The sequence below is a fragment of the Aphis gossypii genome, chromosome X, assembly GCF_020184175.1.
Source record: "Aphis gossypii isolate Hap1 chromosome X, ASM2018417v2, whole genome shotgun sequence".
Classification (NCBI taxonomy): Eukaryota; Metazoa; Arthropoda; class Insecta; order Hemiptera; family Aphididae; genus Aphis; species Aphis gossypii.
In genome coordinates, this window is record NC_065533.1 from 19,312,883 (window position 1) to 19,336,012 (window position 23,130).

At 27.6% G+C, this 23,130-nt stretch overlaps 3 protein-coding genes across 4 annotated transcripts; 1 reads left to right on the forward strand and 2 right to left on the reverse strand.

The window, feature by feature from the left end:
- Positions 1-1,444: 1,444 nt before the first annotated feature.
- Positions 1,445-12,257, reverse strand: LOC114128749 (CAP-Gly domain-containing linker protein 1). The gene is made up of 16 exons (XM_027993329.2): positions 12,126-12,257; positions 11,843-12,014; positions 8,341-8,517; positions 8,151-8,276; positions 7,970-8,095; positions 6,708-6,842; positions 6,492-6,626; positions 6,275-6,409; positions 5,246-5,297; positions 4,581-4,641; positions 4,310-4,505; positions 4,070-4,178; positions 3,807-3,985; positions 3,448-3,632; positions 3,191-3,347; positions 1,445-3,128 (listed from the first exon to the last, which is right to left on the reverse strand). Exons 1-16 carry the CDS (start codon positions 12,164-12,166, stop codon positions 3,021-3,023), a joined length of 2,094 nt encoding a protein of 697 aa, XP_027849130.2. The 5' UTR covers positions 12,167-12,257; the 3' UTR covers positions 1,445-3,020.
- Positions 12,258-14,594: 2,337 nt separating this feature from the next.
- Positions 14,595-15,909, forward strand: LOC126552705 (uncharacterized). The gene has a single exon (XM_050207449.1). It carries the CDS (start codon positions 14,711-14,713, stop codon positions 15,605-15,607), a length of 897 nt encoding a protein of 298 aa, XP_050063406.1. The 5' UTR covers positions 14,595-14,710; the 3' UTR covers positions 15,608-15,909.
- Positions 15,910-19,956: 4,047 nt separating this feature from the next.
- Positions 19,957-22,131, reverse strand: LOC114128760 (THAP domain-containing protein 2-like). Of its 2 annotated transcripts, XM_050206175.1 has the most exons (6): positions 21,969-22,126; positions 21,707-21,889; positions 21,411-21,628; positions 20,934-21,027; positions 20,644-20,852; positions 19,957-20,441 (listed from the first exon to the last, which is right to left on the reverse strand). In XM_050206175.1, the coding sequence occupies exons 2-6, from the start codon at positions 21,769-21,771 to the stop codon at positions 20,392-20,394; spliced, it is 636 nt and encodes a 211-aa protein (XP_050062132.1). In that variant the 5' UTR covers positions 21,772-21,889; positions 21,969-22,126; the 3' UTR covers positions 19,957-20,391. The 2 variants fall into 2 exon arrangements, with proteins under 2 accessions (XP_050062132.1, XP_050062133.1); XM_050206176.1 differs by having other exon boundaries at positions 21,552-21,628; positions 21,707-22,131.
- Positions 22,132-23,130: the final 999 nt, after the last annotated feature.

The window sequence follows — 23,130 nt, forward strand, 5'->3', positions numbered from 1 at the left end:
AATCTAAAATTACAATATTATTTATACTTATTTCTAAACTTAAATCTAATATCTATAGAATAATACTACTATTATTTACATCTGTATTAAAATCAGAATTTTTTCTATAATAAAATCGCTGGGGAAGTCGTACCATTTTAAAATCATAATTGCATTTACCCTCCATTGTAGGCCCGAAGTCAGACCAAATTTTCAGGTGGGGCAAAGTAAACTTTTTTGGGGGGCATTATAAAAAAAAAAAAAATTAAAAAATTAAAATTTTTTTTTTTTTATTTAAAAATAATGTCTTTCTTATATTTTTAATATTTTTAGAGGGGGTAACGACTGGGTTTAGGGGGGCAACGCCCCCTCTCACCCCCCGTGGCTACGGGCCTGCTCCATTGTACTTTTAGACACAGTCATTATTCTACTGACTCGATTCCTTTCAGTCTCAAAAGCCAATACATAAGTTTCATAAATTACTAAGTATGGTTGTATGAATTTTCGTCGATAAACGAATTACATCTTCAAGTGACATCATAACCTAAAATGATACATATTAGCTAATTTTCATAATTTTTATATATTTTTTTTTATATCTATATTATATTTATAAGTTTACTATGCTCTCTTATACAGAAATTGAATAATAAGAATGATGATTAGACATAAGCATTCTTAACGCCATAAATTCTTGATTAATTTGTTGTGATAATGTCCCTGCACGTGTAGCTTAATTCATCACTCTTTTGTTAGACGTTTGTGTCACTAAGTATTCTTGATAAATTGCATGTAAAGTTGATGCATTTATCGGTGTAATCACATGATTTGTTTCAATCATCGCACTATATAAAATAATAAATTAAAAATAAATTATAAATAAAAATTATATAACTTATTCTTCCTGAAAAAATTTGCCATGGATTGCGACAACTCAGCTCGTGAAAGTAGGCTATCTTCCCCGGATTCTCGTTCCCATATTGAATTAAAAAAAAACAGATATATAAGAAAAATGAGTTAATCATATTTTTTATTTAAACTAACTTATAGAAATAAAGTGAACAATTTTTCACCTTAAATATATTCTTACGAATTAGTGTAACACAAAGATACTTAATTTTTTACAGACTGTAGATAAAATATCACGAGCGAAATAATAAATATAAAAAAAAATATTGTATGTAAACGTAATGTCATATAAAATATTTGTATAGCTTCATACGAATCGTTTTATTTCCTCTTCACTTTCTTGTACAGCTGAGATATGTATGCTCTTTCTATATTACTCTATGGGTCAGACATGGCAGCGAGTCAGCGGGTTAGGATTCAAAACTTACCAAATCATACTAAATATGTCAGTTAGTCGAGTTATACGACTAGTTCTCTGTATACGTTCTTTGATTTAATATTATAATAAATTCTATTCTTATTAACCTATTCCGTATAAAACATATTTACATTCTCGTTTATAATTGTATAATTTTAATTTGTTTTATTTTATTTCTCTTATTTTTGCGTGATTACAAAATTAAGTAGGTAGAAAATGGGGTTTCTAACTCATCCTCAAGTCTTCAATCCTCCTATTATGCTGGTACCCCCGTATTCCACCAGCCCAACGACCACCGCTGCCGTGACTCTGCCATCGTGGTTATCGACAACCAGCTATCATATGTCATTGACAACTATAGAGTTACCAATTACGCGTATCATATTATAATACACACACCATAATACTGCGTCATACTGCCGTACACACAGCATATTATTGTACACACTTCGCTGTATACATTATGTATCTTATAACGTCTTTAATAACATTTTTCATCAGGAGAAAAAAAAAATAACAATCTGGGTTAGAATCGAACCTAGTTATGTACTACCTATAACCTAACATATTTTTCCCATTTCTACTCTAACCTATTGATGATTATTGTTAAAACTGTTATATTAAAAGCATTTTAGTAATATTATTTGAAAATAATATCGTATGTTTCTCCAAGTAACATATGGTTCTTGGTATGTCAGCATCTATTTTTAATTGAACAACCGTTGTGTATAATATCTTTAGGTGGGTTATATATCTAAGGAACAAATCTGAAATTAGTTGTATTTTCTGTGCCATACTACATAAGATTTTTCACTTTATTTCAAAAAGTTAACCTACTGAATATAAACGAATTATAGGTTGTTATGTAAAAGGTTTTTTTTCAAATATAAACCCTCACAAAGTATACTTTATGATACAGATTCTCCGACAAGACTCTGCAGGTCTCCGCAGCCTTGTATCTGCAGCGAGCTTGGGGAGAGGGATGTTCGTGATGGGTTTGGTCAACGTGAGATAGTGGTTGTGTATTTTTATTTAAACTAACTGTTTTAAATAAAGTGAAAAATGTTATGTAGTGTAACACAGAAAATACAACTAATTTCAGATTTGTTCCTTGAATATAATATAACCTAGTAACCTATTTAAAAATATTATACATAACAGTTGTTCAGTAAAAAATAAATGCTGACATATAAAGAATTGTATGATATTTGGAGAAACAATTTATTTTCAAATAATATTATTAAAATACTTTTAATACAACAGTTTTAACAATAATCATCACTGGGTTAGAGCTGAAGTGGGTAAAATATGTTAGGTTATAGGTAGTACATAACCCGGTTCGATTCTAACCCAGATTATTATTTTTTTTTTCATCATCTGATGAAAAACGTTATTAAAGACGTTGTAAGATACATAATGTATACATCGAGGTGTGCATAATAATATGCTGCGTGTACGATAATATGGTACTTATATAATAATATGCTGTGTGTAATGTGGCACAGTTATGGTGTGTGTACAATAATATAATAAGCGTAATTGGTAACTTGATGGTTGTCAATGACATATGATAACTGATTTTTGTCGATAACCACGACGTCAGAGTCGCGGCAACGGTGGTCGTCTGGCAGGAGGAATACGGGTATATCATAGCAATGGGAGGATTAAGGATTTGAGGATGAGTAAGAAACACCATTTACATACTAAATTAAATTCATAATTTCCATCGAATATTTTTATTACGAGTTGACTCCTTTTTAATAAATTTTCTAATTAACGAATGCTGTATACGTCTGCTTTTTTTTAAATCTGGAACTACAATCTGTAACACACATTAAATATTGAATATTTTAATGTAATTGCCATTTTTATTTTTTTAAATACTTCAGGTATTGTCCTTGTGTTTATTTTTCTTTCCTTTTCATTGAATAATTTATTATTTTTTCTTTGAAGGTATGATAATCTCCGTTCTTCGGTCATCAATTTGAAATTTAATAATTTATTATCGTCCTTCAACTTCGAAAGACATTTATTTTCAAATCTAAAAATAGATATTTACATTGTTGTTACTTGTTTATAGGTGTTCAAATATTTTATTAAAAATCTACTTATTATTAACAATAATTAACTATAACAATTACATTAATTTTTTGTTTTGGATTAACAGTTTTTGATTTTTGATTTTTCCATCGTTTATATATTGACATTGAATTTTATGTTTATATTCATTTTCTGCCTGGAATTGACTAATTGAGTTTGTCAATTCATTGATTTTTTGATTAGCCGTGTTCAAGTCTTCTTGTATCTTATACATTTTTTTTTGAAGCTAAAGAATAACATACTCTAATTATAAGTTAATTATCGTATTATTATTTATAATATATTGAAAAAAAGTCCTTTTCAATAAGAAAACATAGTTTGAAACTAAAATCGTATTATGTATGAAGGTCATTAGTAATTTATAATTATTCATAATGTTATCATAAGAAAATTATTTTACCTCTTCATTAGAACCTTGAAGTTTATCTACTTCAGACTGTTGTATTTTTTTACACTTTTCATTATTTTTTATTTGCATTTCAATATTTTTTGTGCATATTTCTAATTGTTCAGTTTTTTTTTGTAAATCATCATTATTTTGTTCAGAATCTTGGAATATCTTATTTGCTCTCATGGATTCTGGAAAAATAAAAATAAATTATAATCGGTATCATTACTTCTTAATATGTTAGATGAATATTTTAATAACAAGGTAATATGTGCCTTTTTTCATGGATTCTATTTTCAAAATATGATCTCGATTTTTTTTGCATAGCAAAGTTGATTGTTTATTGTATAGTTTAAGGTGATTATCCAAATTGTTCTTTTGAATCTATTAAAAAATACATGATTATATTATTATTTATTCTAACTAAGGTACCTCAGCCAATTACAACTAAGAAAGAATCAGAGAATTAATTTTTAAATATTAATTGCTTCTAAGGCTTTGATTTATATTTATACCTTAAGTTTTTTAATTTTAGAGTCTTTATCCAAAACGTCTAATTTATCATATATAATTTCATATTTTTGTTTTTCGAGCAATGTATTAGTAGTTTTTAATTTGTCTTTAGCCGCTTTTGAATCATAAAGACATTTAATCACTACGTCTCGATATTTAAGGTGTTCTTCATCTCTTCTGTTTATTTCTGAATGTAATCTATTGAATAAAACAATTGGCATAGGTATATTTTTTTTTAATGCATGAAATATAACATAAAAATAAAATATGTACGTTTTGATCTTTTGTTCTAAAGCAAATATTTTATTTTCGTAGTGTCTTTCTGTTAATGAACCTGGAATAAACAAATAATTTAATGTTTTTTTCAACATTTAAAACAACCATATAATATGTATACAGATTTATCCTATGATAAATTTGAAATTTCTTAACATGGCCTTAAACTTAAATGATGAAAAAAATTAATTCTATATCCACTATGTTATAAATATCATTTTAAATATTTATTTAAGTTAGCATTGTAAATTATTATAAGATTATTTTGTATTTAGGTACATTTCCATTAACAAAATATCAGTGTTATTCTCTACTTTTCTCTCACAAATATCTCACAAATAATCATAAGCATTTTAATGAAAAATATATCTATCGGGCTTTAAATAACCACAAATTCTACAAGAAATATTAGAATAATATGTGCACAATTTGTTGACTTTTTGTTTGTCAAGTCTTTTAATTAATTTCTAGATTACCTACTTATATTAATGCATAGTACTATAATAATCCAAAGAAATAAAAACATGCGAATTCCGTAATATTAATATATGTGGAAAATAATTATATTATACATTTTCATATATAAATTCTATTCATAATATCATTAATAGTACAGATATTTGATGTATTATTATTATGAAATATATTTTAACATAATTTACCGCATTTTATTTTCGGTTCCTTATCTTCAGTTTTACCATAACTTGATTGATACTGTAGAGTAAAATTTGTATTAAGTTTATAAATTTCAAATTTATTTTAATAGTTTAAAATGTTTAAATGATACATATGAGATACGTATAAGAAGAACGGATCAATATCAATATTAATTTTTTTTTCAGGAAATGAAGAAAATAATCAGTAGAAACTAGATATTTTAATCACACATTTTTATAGCAATACTTATTTTATACCTAAAATTGAGCCCTAAGCCATTACTTAATTAACTGTTTAATTTGGAAACAATATTTAATATACTTTTAAAATAGTGCAATAATTTGGACCTTTATTCTTCTGAGTGTTTCATTCAATTTATTAATTATGAAATTAATATGGATATCAGTTAATGTTAGTTGGACATTTTTAAAATACCAGTTTTAAATAAAATAAATATAAAGAATAATATAAAATAAATATTTACTTTATATTATGGTCTAAATACTTTAAAATTAAATTAAACCTAACATTATAAAATAAAAATATTAACCAACACATGAATACGTATCATTAAAATAAATACAAACAAAAAAAAACGGTTTGGTTAAAAATTCTGAATTTACTTTTCGAACTTAAAAAATTAATTTAAATGACAAAATAAATTTTTATTTCGTATTTCGAAGTAGAATTATTTTTTGGGGGAGGGGGGAATTTAAACCTGGAAATCGTATTATAAAATTATAAACTAGTTGTTTATTAATTATATTTATAAATTAATATAGACAAGTCATCTAATATGAGCATTAAGTGGTAAGTGCTATACAATATATTTTTAAATATCTACTTTAACTAATCCAAAATTAGATAAAAATCAAGTATAGTAGGTATATTAAAGAATCACCCAGTATGATCTCTCTCTTATCACCATACTCATTCACGCATACTAAGTTAACAAAAATTAAAGTATTAATTAACTACATTTTACTAAATATATTTTGGTATTTAGTAGAAATAAATAATAATTAATATCTTACGAAAGGACAATCCATATTACTAAATTTATTTATTAATTCCATATTCTTAGTCATGCATTCTTGTAAATCTCGCTTTATTGGAGCTATGTCTTCTCTTACACATACAGATCTTGTTTTCTTTTTCTCCAATTGATGCTAAAATACATTTTACATATTAATTTTTGCAATATATGTTCTTAAATTCAAATTTTTTAATGTTATTTTTTGTATTAATCACAGCAATTTCTATTAATTTCTCGTTTTCCACTTTCGCTGCTGCTAACATTTGTACACAGGTGTTTATTTTTTTGTTCAGTGAACGCTCATTGCCTCTCATTCCTTCCATAGTTGTCCTTAATTCATCTGAATCATTCTAAACAAAAATATAAACCAATTAATTATATTATGATTATTATGATTAATATTTTTTATTTTAAAATAAATAAATAATCACCAATTTTTCTCTTAAAACATTAAGTTCATATAGTAGGCTTTTATGTTTAATTATTGATTCTGAACACTCCTTATTCATTGTTTTAATTTTTTTTTCGAGAAATTTAACTTTTTCTTCTAAATTATTCGTTTTTGTCTGAATATTAGATTGAAAAACGCATACTTAATTTATTTTAAATAAAATACACATTTCATTAAATTGTTATTATAAAATTATAATACATAACTAATTAACATATAGTAAAGCGTTTTCAATATTATATTTTATTTTATTTTTTGAATTTTCGGGCTGTACCCTTTTATACAAGACAGGTAATATGATTTACAAAAGAAAAAGAAAAAAAGAACATGAATTATTAGAGAAAGATACATGAAGAAATTAAGTGTAATACAGTAAAATGAATAATTATAAGTAACTATTATCTTATTAACTAACTTAAGAGCATTACAACAAAACAATAGTATTATTGAGTATGATAAGAGGTAACTAAAAGTTCTTGGGGTCCAATTTAGCATTATACATAATACGTCTAATAGGCTCATTTAGCAAGTAGTTGGTAGAACACGAAGGAACATATTAAAATATAGTAATGAAACGAGTGATGGGTATTTTAAAGTTAATCGAGGAAAGTTAAGTTGGGGAATCAACTTTACCATCTAACTCTTAAAGCTTTGCAACAAACTATTTCAATATGAAAACACGGGTCGAGGCTACTAGAAAGTTTGAATCTAAGATCCATCACAATCCATCACAGTGAAAAATAATTGAATCATGAATAAGATAGAAGAATGTTAGAAGGGAGCGGGTCCCAGTAAACGTCTTGGCTTTACACTTACCTAGATTCAGTGACAAACCTAATTTATCGAAAAGATTAAAAAATATGACAGTCTTCCAAGCAGTTTATTTGCATAAAAAGTTTGATGTCGTCAGTGAAAAATAGAACTTGGTAGTGGTGTAGTGTTTTACTAAGGCTGTTAATGAAGATAGAAAATAGTAAAGGAGACAGGTGCCCACCTTGAGGTACACTAAAGAGGATAAACAGCACAATTGATTTAACATTGGGTAAAATTTAACACATTGGTATCTGTTTTCTAGGTAGGATTTTAGCCAAGACAACAGCGGCTCACCAGTACCAAAATTTTTTAGAATTTTCATTTTTTTCAAGAAAAATCAGAAAATATCAGAAATCAGTGTAAATAGGGTCCACCTGTGAATGATGTTGGAAAGCGTTGAAAACACTGGAACATAATTAATCAACTTACTAAAGCGTTTTCAATATTAGATGCTAATATTTGATTTCTTCTTGTCAATTCTATAATCATTATGTTTTTGGAACGTAATTCCTCTTCATAATGATTTAGTTGTTCTTTAAATCCTTTATTCTGAATCTTAAATATTGTACTCATGTAATTATTGTGTTATTGTTTAAAATATAAAATTTACTTGAAGTTCATCAGTCTTAGTTTTTGCTTTATCGTTTTCAGCTTTTATTCGATCTTTATTTTTAATATCTTGTTTTTTTTCTATCTTTAATTTTTCGTTAATTTTTTCTTGATTTTTGTATGCAGTCTGAAAATAATTACTTAACATTTAATTATCATGGATATAACGTATATATTAGTTTTGTTATTACCTTTAAAGCCATATAGCTTTCCACAGTTTCTATAGTTTTTTTTTTCATTTCTTCATATTTTTTCTTCAAAATGTCTTTGACCATTACTTCATTTTTTTTATCGAAATTAAGCTCTTTGATCTCTTTAGTTAATTCCACAATTTTCGATTGATAAAAAGGTAATTTAGCTGTATTTCCCTAATAATACTTAATTAATAAATAAATAGTACAATTAATATTAATTCATCTGATCATTAACTAAATTTGATTTACGTTTATGTTTCTTATTTATATTTTTACAATAAAACTGTGAAAATATGAATTATTGAAAAAAAAATCATCGTTCTTACTTTTCTAGTACCTACCTAATTAAATATAAACCTATTTCCAATTTAAGTTAAGATACAGAATTACTATGAGTGGGAATAAACTAATAACAAGTAAATATTTATATATTCATATATAATATCAGTTCAGTTTGATTGTTGATTGTGTTGAGTCGTGTTTTTGTTATTAACTGTCCAAGTATGACATCGTGTTTTATTTGCAATCCGACAGTTTCGTAAAATGAAGTCAGTATTCAATGTAATACGTGAAAGCATGTATTACATATTTACACATGAAATTGTCTAACATAAATGCGGTTTCCTTAGACTTTATGAAATCAAAAGGGATGGTATTCAATTGTGAAGACTGCACAAAAAAGCTTAAACAAGACAAAGGAAAAAGTACAACCATCAAAAGTATACCACAAACAAAAGGTGACGCAAATATAAATATGAATAGTGATTTAGACACCAGAGCTATAACCACTAGATTAGACGAACTTATTAAAAACCAGATAACTTCTAATGATACTATTTTAACCTTACGTAATCAAATATTAGAATTGGAGAAAACTTTAAAAGAAAAAGACGGCATAGTACAAAATCTAAAAATAAAAATCAACATATTAGAACAAAACAAAAGAGCGTATCTAGTAGACATATGTGGTGTAAAAAGGAACATCGTGAAAATGTTGAAACAACAGTTAATGACATCGCGGGAATTATTGAAGTTGATATTAATCTTTTTGATATTGAAAATGTATGCTGAAAATTATCAAATCGTTATTTGGAAGCACTCAAATAGTCGTAGAATTTTCTTCAGAAAAAAAAAAGAAGATTTAGTAGGAAACGGAGAAAAGTTGAATTCAAAGGATCAAAAATATATATTAATGAAAGCTTAACAGCTTACAACAAGAAACTGCTTTGGGAGACTAGATCAAAGGCAAAAGAACTTGAATACCGATATATCTGAACAAGGAATGTAGAATCCTCTGCACAAAAAGACGACACAGCCAAAAAGACACAAATAAAAATTATCGAAGATTTACGTTTTTTATGAATTATCTATATTTGCATAATACTTTATCGTTATATCCAACCATTAATCGAATCTGTGATATCTTGAGTAATGAGAGTATAAGTTCAATTTTAATAATTTTGGGTTTAATTGGACAATAACTTTAATGATATTTTTAGTTTATTTTCAAATCTTTAATAGATCATATAATAATATAACATTAAGTAGGTTAAGTATACTTAAACACAATCAATAGATCCTGTTAACTCAGCACTCCTTTCACACTACTAATCTACACTATATAAAAAAAATCAAACGCAATTTATAATATTAAATAATCATCAAATTCCAACTTAATCCATTACTTTTCAATTTTCAGTACACAATTATAGAATTACCATCATTTTAATAAAGTCAAAAACTATACTACAAAGAAAGCCAATTTAAGATAGATAATACGTATTTTTCGAACTAATAATGACTGACAATATACTTAATAATAATTTTACCAACGAATATAGTCAAATAAAAACCTAACATAGGAAGACGTGAAAATGATATTAAATAGGAATCAGTCATTAAACATTACAAAATTGTTATTAATTATTATACATCTTAATATAAGAAGTGCTAATAAAAATGTTCAAGGCAACAAACTACGAGTATATAAATCAAAATGATGGAATAATTGCTTTTATAAACAATTCTATCAAAAATACACAAGTAACTAATTTAAAAACTAATATTATGTCTAGTCTAGAAGCAAATTGTAAATAGGGAAATTAAACTTCACAGTTTATGGAATTTACAGTCCTTCTCAAATTGACATTAATTCCTTTTAAAATAAATTCGAACAAACTATTCTTCATAGAGCCAGAGCCAATTAAAATAACTACTAACTACACTGTAATAAAAGGTGACTTAAATATAGATATAATCATCGCAATAATGGTACAGATAGTATTGATAGTAATAACAATCTCAATTTTATAAATGAAATAATACTTCTTTAACTGATCATTACTCAATAGATACTAATATAAGCAATCTAATCTTCAACAGAAACAACCCGTCAAATCCAAAAATCATAAAACAAGTTGATGATTCAAAACTATCAAGTTTATTAAAGAACTGCGATTGGTCATTAGTAGTGAACGACTCTAATGTAAATTCTGCGGCGAATAAATTTATAGAAATTTGAAAAAACGAAGACAAACATTTTTCTTTAGAAACTTCTTCTATCATGTACCCAATTCGGTCTTAGACCTGGTAAAAGTACTGAATAAGCAATTGCAACAGTATCAATTATAATTTTTTCGACAATAAATAAAAAATATACAACTGTTTACTTAGATCTAGCAAAGCATTTGATACTAATATATTATGAATCATAAAATATTACTACAAAATATTATCACCCTTGGTATCAATGGAATGGCATAGAAATTATTAAGATCATATTTAAAAAATATAAAACAACACGTTCGAATAAACAATGAATTAAGCAAAGAAACTTCAATAATATGTGTGTACCTCAAGGGACAACTCTATCGCCTTTATTGTTTAGTAGGTATAGGTACAATAGGTACATATTATAAACCAAATGTCAAAAGTAAATATTTTCCAACAGTTTTCATAATAATTGAGATAAACAAAAAAAAAATGACCGAAAACGGCATTATTACGTAAGACCGGTATTCCACCAAATAGATACTTAAATAAGATTTTAATTTAAAGATTCTTAAAAAAAAATTACACTTTGGCTATTACAAGAACAAAATATTGACAGACTCTTAACAAACGTGTAGGATTACTTCATTATTTATCTTATTAGCAATATGACTAATAATTATTGTAAATTTTTGTTTTACATTACCATATTATATTGTATTAATTAACTACACAATTTTTTACATAATATTGTAGTATGAAAATTTTCAGTTTAACAATTTAGTTTATTCGTTTGATGGAATACTTTTGTTTAATTTGACAGTGAGTTACTCATCATTAATTTTGTTTTAACATAACCACACGGTATACGGCAATTTAAATTATATGTAACAAATATATTATAAAAGTAAGTACCTAGAGAACAATCATTTGTTCGTTGAAGAGACATAAACCGTAAATTTCGGTCTAAGTAGCTATTCTCGGAATTAACATTCAAAATAATACTTACTTTAAATAAATTATTTAAGTCTGTATTTTCTTTTTCCTTTGTTTTTATTTCTGTTCTTAATATTTCATTTTCTTTCTCAAGTTCCGAGCATTTATATTGTATCTCATCAAATTCTTTTTCGATCTTATCTAACTTTTTTTCAAGTATAACAGGTTCATAATATACTTCTGGTCTGTAATATTGTATACGTAGAGTATAGTTTTAGACGTTTGAACACAATAAAGTACAATTATATATATATATATATATTATTATTATTTTATTAAGTACAATTCCTTCTTACGATTCTTCCCAAATAGGAATGAATGAATTTTCAAAATCCATTGTTATATATCTAGACAGACCATATAACTGTAATATTCTTGCGTAATATTCTAGCGAAAATAACTGAAGCAGTTAGAAAAACAAATTATTCTTAAACATATAGCGTATCCGTGGTAACCTATCCTAATCTCTTTGGTTTGTTTTAAAAATAAATACTTACATAAATGTAAATAAAAGTATATTAAACATTGCATTATTACTCATCAGTCATCATAAAACATTTCACGTTATACTAAACTAACATTAATACTTTAATAAATGATTGTACATTTCACGAGCAAGACGATAATATCGTTCTTGTGGTAGATACGCGGACGAGGTAGGTACTCAACGTTATAAGCCGAATCGGTTATTCTCGATTGAGTGCATCGACACAACAGACTAAGATATATTTTAGTTCGTTGTCGACAATTTGTAAATTCGCACTTTTGAATAAACCAGAGATAGGAAAATGGTTAAAACTTATGAACAAATTATTATTAAGAGTACGTTTATTGACCGTTCATTAACTTGATTACAATACGACTAAAGGTGGGTTTCCACTACATACTTGTAGGTACGTGTACGTACAAAAAAATACTTTTATGTGATTAGTTGGAACATATAAACTATAACATTTCTGGTATACCAGAAGCTTAGTTACCATGTATACATGTGGCTCTTTCGGTCTAAAGTTGTGGCTCTCCAGCTACATATACAAAAATTAATATTTTATGTTCAAAAATAATATTATATAAAATAAAAAATGTATATTCTTTTTGTTGCTTTTGAAAATATAAAATAATACATAAATAAAATTAATTTGATAGTGCCCGCATGGAGCACAGCCTATTGTTATAAAATGTCTATTATAGACTATAATAGTAGGTAGTAGGTACATGCCGTTATAACCGATAATCACGACGCTATCTACAACTAATTAGTCATACGCCGTGACGCCAAGTTCACAATGTGAACAAAGTCCAAAGGAATACGATATAGTTTTACGACTTAATTTGTTTGACGAATTGCGATATAATTACATAAATGCCGAAAACTTGTCGTCAGTCAGTCATCCATATACAACACAGATGATGTTACGTTGTATGCGTGTTTTAATTTAATTTTTTGGTTTTTGGCTGTATCGTACTATATTTTATTTTTTCGCTCATCGTTTCAATATAGAGAAGAAGACTATTTAGAAGCAAATTATTTTTTTTAAAGGTGTGTATACATGTAATTTAATAAAATATAATAAACTACAATATAATTTAATACGATTAAAAAAATCATTATTTCAGCGTCATCATTGCATCTAATAAAAAAAGGAAAAGAATTGAAGAAAATCGAGAATTTCGTTAGGATTGGACGGAGTCCTTTGTGTTCATAAGTAAACAGATAGCCTTCCGACTTGCATCATTTGCCACAAAAAGCTAGCACACATAATAAAAACTCAAATTTGGAGAGACACTTCAATACAAAACATACCCAATTCGCAAGTAAACATCCAATCGGTGACACACGAAAAAAAGCTGTTGAAGAGCTTAAAAAAACACAAAACAGCAGTCAAAATCCATGGTGAGTACGTCAAAGATTATTTCATACGTGTATCTGATGAATTGTTTCGTGATTTCAAAAACAAAGCCGAAATCATGAAAAAAAAAATCAAAAATTTACCATTATCAGCTAAAACAGTACAAGATAGAACTGCACAAATATCTTCAAATGTAACACATATGCAACTGAGAGACATCCAAGTAGCTTTTGCCTTATCACTTACTATAGATGAGTCTTGTGACATAAAAGATACGGCACAAGTTGCTCTTTTTGTCAGGTATATGTCATCCTAAGGTCCGAAAGAAGAAAGAAGAACTGCTAGGATTCCTACCGTTCTCTGGACAAACTTGCGGGGAAGATATATCAAGTGCTGTGAAAAAATGTCTGGAAGACAATGGAATAAATTTAAATAAAATTATTTCCATAGCAACTGATGGAGCCAGAAGTATGACAGAAATACATAAAGGGGCAATATCGATTCTTCAGACACTACGAAATCCTAACGTTTCACTGCATAATTCATCAAGAGGCGCTTTGTGCCCAAACATTTTCGGCCAAAATAGTTGAAGTAATGAACTTAGTAATTAAAATTATTAACAGCATCTTGGAAAAAGCACTCTACCACCGCCAATTTAAAGATTTCCTTGAAGAAATAGATAGTCCGTATTCTGACCTACTTTTGCACAATAAAGTACGATGGCTTTTCAGAGGTAACGTATTAAAACGTTTTGCTTCGTGCTTGAGAGAAATAAAAACATTCCTCTATGAAAAAGTCATTGACAATCCCAAATTGGAAGAAGACAAATGGTTACAAAAATTCAACTTAATGGAAGATATCACAATGAAACTATTAACTAATTGAGCTAAATATACAACTACAATAAAAGGAAGTCCCAACATAATGCCTTGCTGGAAGAAGTAGTTTGATTCGAAAAAAAATTACTTATTTTTAGTGAAGACACGGAGAGTGGTAAATGTTTTCAAATCAAATCAAATCCAATCGACAGTATGATGTGCGAAGCTCACTGCCTACCATTGAATATCAGACAAAAGTACCTAATTACAAAGTTCGCAGCCAAAAAGATGTCTACTCCCCAAACAGGTTTAATAAAGACAATCTCAGAACCCTATCACGAACACCTCCTTAAACCGCTTTATATAAAGCTTCACGACATCCTCGAAGAGATATCCTTCAACATCAGCAACATAAAACCAAAAGAAACGTTCCCAACAATCCCTCCATGGAACATGAATCATATAGAAGCCAGCACAGAACTTACCAAATTCAACAAAAACAACACACCACATAGTCTTATCATCAATGCGTTCTACGAAATAATAAACACCAAATTCAAAAATTACTACCACTTCTATACAGACGCCTCCAAAACAACGAATGAAACCGGTTTCGCCATTACCCACAGGGATGAAAATAGTCTTCATAAATTAGACCCTCTATTCAGCATATACTCAGCAGAAACATTCGCCATACTCGAAGCTACATTAACCGCACTCTACTCAAACCACGTTAAAATTCTCATCTTAAGTGACTCTATGAGCGCGGTCACCTCAATAGCCAACGTACATTCAAAATGCGACCACGCCCAAAGCATTCAAAACATAATCCTCTCAACCGACAAATTCATCAAACTCATGTGGGTTCCATCCCACATAGGCATCCCCGGTAATGAACTCGTTGACGAACTGACGATGAAAGCGGCTAGCTCCCCGGACATCAAAATATACCCGCATGTAACATACGACGATGTAATCCGCGCCCTCAAAACGAAATTTTATACCCTCTGGCAGAATCAATGGCAAAAACAATCCAACCAAAACAATAAACTCAGACAAATAAAACCATTAATCAAAAAATGGCCGGACTCTCCAGCCAAGCTTACATGACATGAAGAGACCATGATCGCCAGAGTACGCATTGGACATACTAGAATCACCCACTCCCATCTTATGCGTAAAGAGCTCAAACCCAGGTGCGAAACATGCAACTGCGAAATCACCGTCAACTATATATTCCTAGAATGCCCCATTTACTATAACGCCAGATCAAAACCAAACATAAACACCTCCTCACTTAAAGACGCACTCGGACCAGGACAAGAAAAAAACAATAAACTTCATCAAGATAGCCGACCTCACAACCAACATATAAGACAAGAACCAAAGATAGCACACTACAACTATCTAATTTTCATTATATTTATAAACTAAACATGTAAACCATTGTAGGCTAATAAACATTTGTATTTGAAGCCTTTAATAAACAAAAAAAAAAAAAAAAATAACTGTTTTTTTTTTTTTTAATTTAGTGCATTTCGCAATTATTTATTACCTATATTACATCTTTATTATGCTAAAGATGACCAGTTATTTTTGACTTAGCAATTTTTTACACGGAGTTTGACGAAGTGTTTTTGTTGGGATATCAGTAGTGTTTTATAACAAATTTTTATGTACCAACATGTAATATGATTTGCAGGTTATTATGTTTTTATTTATTTATTGTATTATTATTATATTTGTTTATTTAATGTTATATTAAATTTTTTCCATTATTATAATATAAGCATCTTTATTTCCCCCACCCCCGTGACCATCGTTAAAAATAAATAAATATTAAATGTATATTTTTTAGACTTGATTTCTGTAAATGGTTTGATGTAAACCTGTGTCCTGTCTTAAATTATTTGAGATATAGTTGTATTTATTAGATCAACTCAATGTAGAATTTTGTGCCACTGTTGACGGTTCAACAGAACAATCTATACTAAAATAACATGAGAGTACGGGTTTTAAATGGCTCAACATTGTTGTATTTTTGAATAATTGAGATGGATTTTTTGAATATTATGTAAGTTTTAACTATAGTATTTTTTGCTGATAAGATACAATGATAGTTGAAAAGAATTAAAATAAAACGATAATTTTTACAATATTGATGATTCATTAATGAATCCACAATACCTTGTATATATATATTTATAAAAATTTTCATAAGAGTTAAAAAAATCCTTCTAAATTCAAAATGATTGTAAAAATTGTAGGTTTGATAATGTTATTAATAATTTTATAGCCAAGTAAAGATTTAAAGATTTAATAAAAACACTTTATTTAAAAATAATAGATTTGTTTTATTTTCGATTTTTAGCAATGTTTTAATTGCTTACTTGATGTTGTGTTATAGACTTGTGTTATCGAAAATGCTCGAAAAATAAAATTACTTATTTATGCTAATGAAAATTATTTTGAAATCTAAAATATATTTATTTTATTCAATTGAAGTTTTACAGTGATTTTTCATGATAAATATGTTTAGAATAAAAATAATGTTAGGTTATAATTTTATTATACAAAATAATAATTTTTTAATTGCAATTTGTATATTAATTATTTATAGGTATTTTATATTTTATTTATTTTAAATCATAAAATATCATAATAAATAGTTAAGATAATGAATGGAGTCTTTTCTTGTTTTATTCAGAATAAATGAAAACAAGTTTGAAATAATAATGTAATTCAAAACATTTAAAATATGTGTTTAAAGTAATAAATGATGGAAGATTGTGTATGTATAGATAAAAATTATTAAAAATAAAATTGCATACAATATTCTATATATTATAATGATTAATTTCAAATTAATTTATTTGATAATTATTATAAACATTATTATTTAAAATACTAAAATATTTAAGTATATCTTATTTTTGGAAAAAAAATTAGATGATTACACTTTATTGTGGACTCGAATATATCTCGACATGTATATGCTCATATTGTGTATGAGCCAACACAATAAATTAATGAAGGACCACTCGGCTGGTAAACACCGAGAACTCTTTACCAGTTATAATAAAATACCACTGAAACCACTGTCATTGATTGGGGTAGGCAATTCCTCTGTCACTATGTACACTATGAACGGGGGACGATAGGCAACCTAATACACGACGACGACACTGGACGGGTTTGATGAAAATTGGAACGGAAGCTAAACAAGAGAATGAGGATGATGCAGGTTAATTAGAGGGAGGGCTCTATAGTCGGAGGCGGTCTAGTGTAATGATCATAGAGTTTACAACAGTAGGGAGAAGTATCTAAAGAATAATCTTATGAACTAGCTTAAAAATACGGTCGATGATCATTCGGCGATGGTGAAGAATGTGGAAAGTGACGGTGAGCGGAGATGTTCGACGACCTGGGCGGCATCTCACACAACTCGCCTTCCTGAGTTGCTGGCGGACTTACGCGAAATAACGTTGAAGCTCTGGCGCCGACGTTGACACTCGACAGTGGCTGCTGGGCGATGTAAATACGACGCAGCGATGATGAGTCGACAACCCCTGTTAAAGGATACCAAATTATAATAAAATACAACGCTTACGAAACTTTTCCAGAGTGTAATGGTTTATTGGTGAAATTGTTAGTTTAATAATAACCACTCCAGTGCCACAATGGCCACAAGCGACGAAGAAAACCACAGCAAAAATGATAAATTACCTCACAGTCGAGGTAATAGAAAAACACAAAATAAATGTAATTTTGAGTTGCAATAGCTACAGATAGAATAATAACGATATTTAGTATATAAAAAAAAAAAACAAAAAATTATAATAATAAGTAAACAAAGGCGTTGGCCGAACAATAATGATAATATATAAAACCGATAAAACAAAATAGATACAATCACATATGATTAGCCACCTCGGTAATCAAACTTCAAAGACAACATATAATAATAATAAAACAAAAACAATAAGGAACGGAAGATAATAGTGGAATGGTGCGTCGTGGATCGGCTTGACGCGAACAGTAATGAATATTTAAAATTTTAAATAATTAAATATAAATTTATATAAGTCCATAACAATATTAAGTATATGATAATTGATAAGTATACATTATATTTTAATAATTAATAATAGGTATACTATGCTATGATTTTGTAACAAATTATATAAACCTAATCAACAATCTTTGACATTAAAAAAAAATAAATAAATTGACTACTTATTGAAGTTAAAATATACTTGAAAATAATGGCCGCTAAGAGCAGATATTGGCACACTGTATACTCTCAAAATATCTTTTCATATAGTTTCAATGTTTTTTTATTGCATTCAAATTTCAAATATTTATTACAGTTACCTCAATGTAACGGGTGTTGAGATATATTCGAGTCTATAGTAAAGTGTAATCATTTAATTTTTTTCCATAAATAAGATATTATACTTAAATATTTTAGTGTTTTAAATAATATGTTTATAATAATTATGAAATTAATTAACATAATATATAGAATATTGTATGCAATTTTATTTATAATTGATTTTTTTATTTCATTTTAATCTGTGTTGCATTAAAAATAACTAAAATCTAAAAAAAAACTTTTAGGTAACACAAATCAAGTGTCACATTGAAAATAATTTTACTTTGTCCTAAAATATAATACTACAAATATTTTACATCATGTATCTAAACTTATAATTAGAATATTTATTTAATACAACCGTGTATTAAGAACCTATTTACTTTGTTGTCCAAAATTAACCATTGTCCTTACAATTTACATTATCGAAACACTATTTAGTTTGAAGAGCAAATCAATTGTTTATGATGAACTATTGTTGATTATTGAGAACAATACAAAAGTTAAAAACTTAGATCCGTTATTAAGTTTAATGAATTTATGGATGAAATCATTACAAAAAGAAATAAATTTTATCGAAAACATAATGGTAAGAATCTATCAATGATTTGTTTTTACTTTTTGAATAAGTCAAATCAAAACATCAGTAATACATATTTCATTAAAATATAATTACAAAGCAAGACACTGTATTGCTTGTTTATTTCCAAATTATTTTAAATTCGAATATCAGATAAACATTGGAGTTTATGTTAGTGTTTAATAAATAATCATATACTATTTTTTGTTAATTATTATTGTTCTGGATTCATACAGGTCATCTTCAAAGAGCAAATATATCATCATTCTCTGTGTGAGTTGTACTTTAATGTGAAAAATCATTTTGACTGTTTTAAGATTTCTAAAATAAAATTAATCTATCTGTATCTTCATTACTTATCTTTCATACTTATAATTACCTTTCAACTGAGGATGATGAGTCATCAAAACGGATAATTTTGATATTGTAGGTAAATGGTTATCATTAATTTTACTAATTAGAATGTGTATAAATTGAATGTTTTAATAAATATAACTTGTTTATTTGGATCTAAATTAATCGGTGAGATTTGAAATTTATCACCATTATGTATTAGTGTATTACACATATGTACTATTATTTTTTATGCAAAACGAAATATTCAAAATATTTTAAGAGATATAATCCTGTTCCTGTGGCGGAACAATTCGTCGTTCATTTTATACATTTACAGTTATTACATTCAAGTCATTTTATACTTTTCCTCATAATGTTATTTATATAAAAAAAAAAAAAAAAACTATAAAAAAACATTTGCATATAAAAAGAAAAAAATATTAATTTAACTGAAGCACAATAAATCTTGTATTGTATGATATTGATCACTTATAGCAGTATTAGATTGTTTCCCAATGATGTTTTAATCCAAACGAGGTTCAATAGTGACATAAAAGATGATTTTTTTATTTCTTAGTTTTGGAAAGGTTCCATATTAGAGGACTATTGATCCTGACATGCAATCTCCATCTTAACACAATCTTTCGATTTTCCTAAAACAGTAAAATAACTTATATTGTGCAATAACAAATTGATATGGCATAAATTCCGAAAGAATGATTCCTTTCACAATTCTTGTAAGCAATTTTTTTTTTTTAAATGTCCTTATTATACTGAAAATATTTACATCTATAACTTAGGAGAGAAAATTTAGTTTTTAGCACCTAACAGTCAATTCAAAAGCAATAATTATACCTTTAAAGACTCTTCTTTTGTAGTTGTAACGACCCACTTCAAAAATTGTTGGTACGGCGTTTTGGTAAAGTATCCGCTTCTTTTCAGAGGATTTGAAACATGTTGGCTCAAAGTGTAATGAGCATAACTTATGCTTTGGTAGAACTTCTTGGTTCGTTAATTGACAACGATTAATCCAATCTTGTCGTCTTTCTGGACATGTCGGAAATCTAACAAAAAATTATAAAATGCAACTGATAAGTTTAGTATATTTTTGTTCCTATATGCTTAATATTATTAATGAAACTCACTTGTGTAAAGTTATCTTGGAACCGAGCTTAAATTTTATCATTGATTTCACACATAGAATACAACTATTGTTTAGGTTAGCTAATTTTGAATAATCTAAAACAAAAAGTTATTTTTATTTTCTAATTTTCTACAGCAGACATTTATTCTGTAGAAGTATTAAGTAAAAAAATTTTCTAATTTAAAATGACTATTTGATTCAAATTTATTTAAAATACTAAAGCTATAATACTCTATTAGTAATGAAATTATACAATAATACATACAAATAAGCCATACAAACATAAATATATTTAAAAGAATATACAATTAAAATATCAATTTCATCATTCTAATGTTAACAGGATATTATGATTAGAGTTATTACTATATTATACTAATCTCTTTAAATATTTTTTTCTATAACCATGGTACAAGAACTTAATTTATAGCACTTGACATTAATAAGTAATAAATAGAGAAACAAAAATGTATAATACCATGCTCAGTTGCTAATTGGAGATATTGTTTTCTTATGTATCTTTTTACAAAATATGTTGGTATAGCGTCCGGTTTAAGTATTCTTTTATCCGTATGGTCTTTAAAACAATCAAGTTGAAAATGAAATGAACATATCTTACATTTTGTCAAGTCTACTTGATTCGTTATATTACAGATGTTCATCCATACTTGTTTTTGAATCGGACATTTAGGAAATCTTATACACAATTATAAAATACAACTAATTAGATTTATTGTTTCAATACGCTAAAGTAATATTAATAACAATACTCACGAGTGAAAAGATACATAAGGCCTAAATTGTTTGTACTTTGGTTTGATACATAGCATACACCGCATTTTAATGAATTATATAGTGATCGTTAATTCTTTTAAACCCTGATAAGTAGTCAATTCTCAAATTCTCCGTCTGACTAGCGAGTGCCTACCTTCACTGTACAAAGCGTATATACCTCTACTATAATAAAACAACGTTACAACTTGTGAGAAACCGATATCGAAAAGTTTAACGACCGAGCATCGACTCTAAGACTCACGTGTTCGTATTCAAATCACAGAAACTTTGGTAATTTTTCAGGTAACCAAACAAAACGTCAACAGGAGTAGACTGTGATTTTTTTTTTTTTCGTTTCTTTATTTATAGTCATAGACATACGGCATTTCTTTATACATTCTACATACACTGTTTAGACCAACATAACGGAGAGAGAAACAATGGTTCTCACTCGCACACGTCTTTTGTGTGACGAGGAAAGTGAAACTCTTGTAAGAGAGAGAAAACATAATACCTATGTACAGATAATTATTATTGTTACAATTTCATAAATTATGACATCTAGCGGTTAATAATACTATCAATTATTTTAGCTCACAGATTTTTGTGTTATGTCGCATCCATTAGCTTAATATCGATGTTCATAGTTGACCTTATATCAGTTTTGGGTGGGATGCCGGAACTTTCACTTTGTAGTTTTATGTACGCTATAACGATTAACGGCTATAAGCACAGAACAATAGAGTATAAGGTAGATTTATGAAACTTCCCGGAACGTGTAAAGAACGCACTACGCACACGATTTTAAGTTAGGTCCATCTGTTGCACTACCTCTGCTAGATTTGGTAGATACCTTAGATATTATATTATACTAGTATACTATGATCTAAGGTAGATACATATTATTTTACAATATATAGGTACCTACGTGTATTATAATATTTCAAAGTTAATCAAAATCAGTCTTCAAATTTGATTATAATTTACCTATAATATATTATAATATTAGTATATTAGTATATTATTACAAATTACAATAAAATGTTTATTTATTATTATAAACATAATTTTAGTATGTTAATAATCATGGTAATAAGTAAATTTTTATTTGTCACCGACCGACCAACACACACACACACACATTGCACATTACACTCACGCACTATCTATAATGTTATTTTATTTATTTTGTTTCATTGATTTTAGTCGTTGCGAGTTATTACCTAATAATTATTATGTAACATGTCGAGTACGTGACGACGCGATATCGTCTGTCGTCCGTATATTATTATTATAATGACCAGTTTCTTTCCGCAGTGTTGACGAGGAACACACCGTCCCGCTAATCGCCGTCGGTACATTTTTATTGTTATGAATTGTATTCTTCGTGTGCGCAAATCGCCACGTCATAAAGTTTATACACC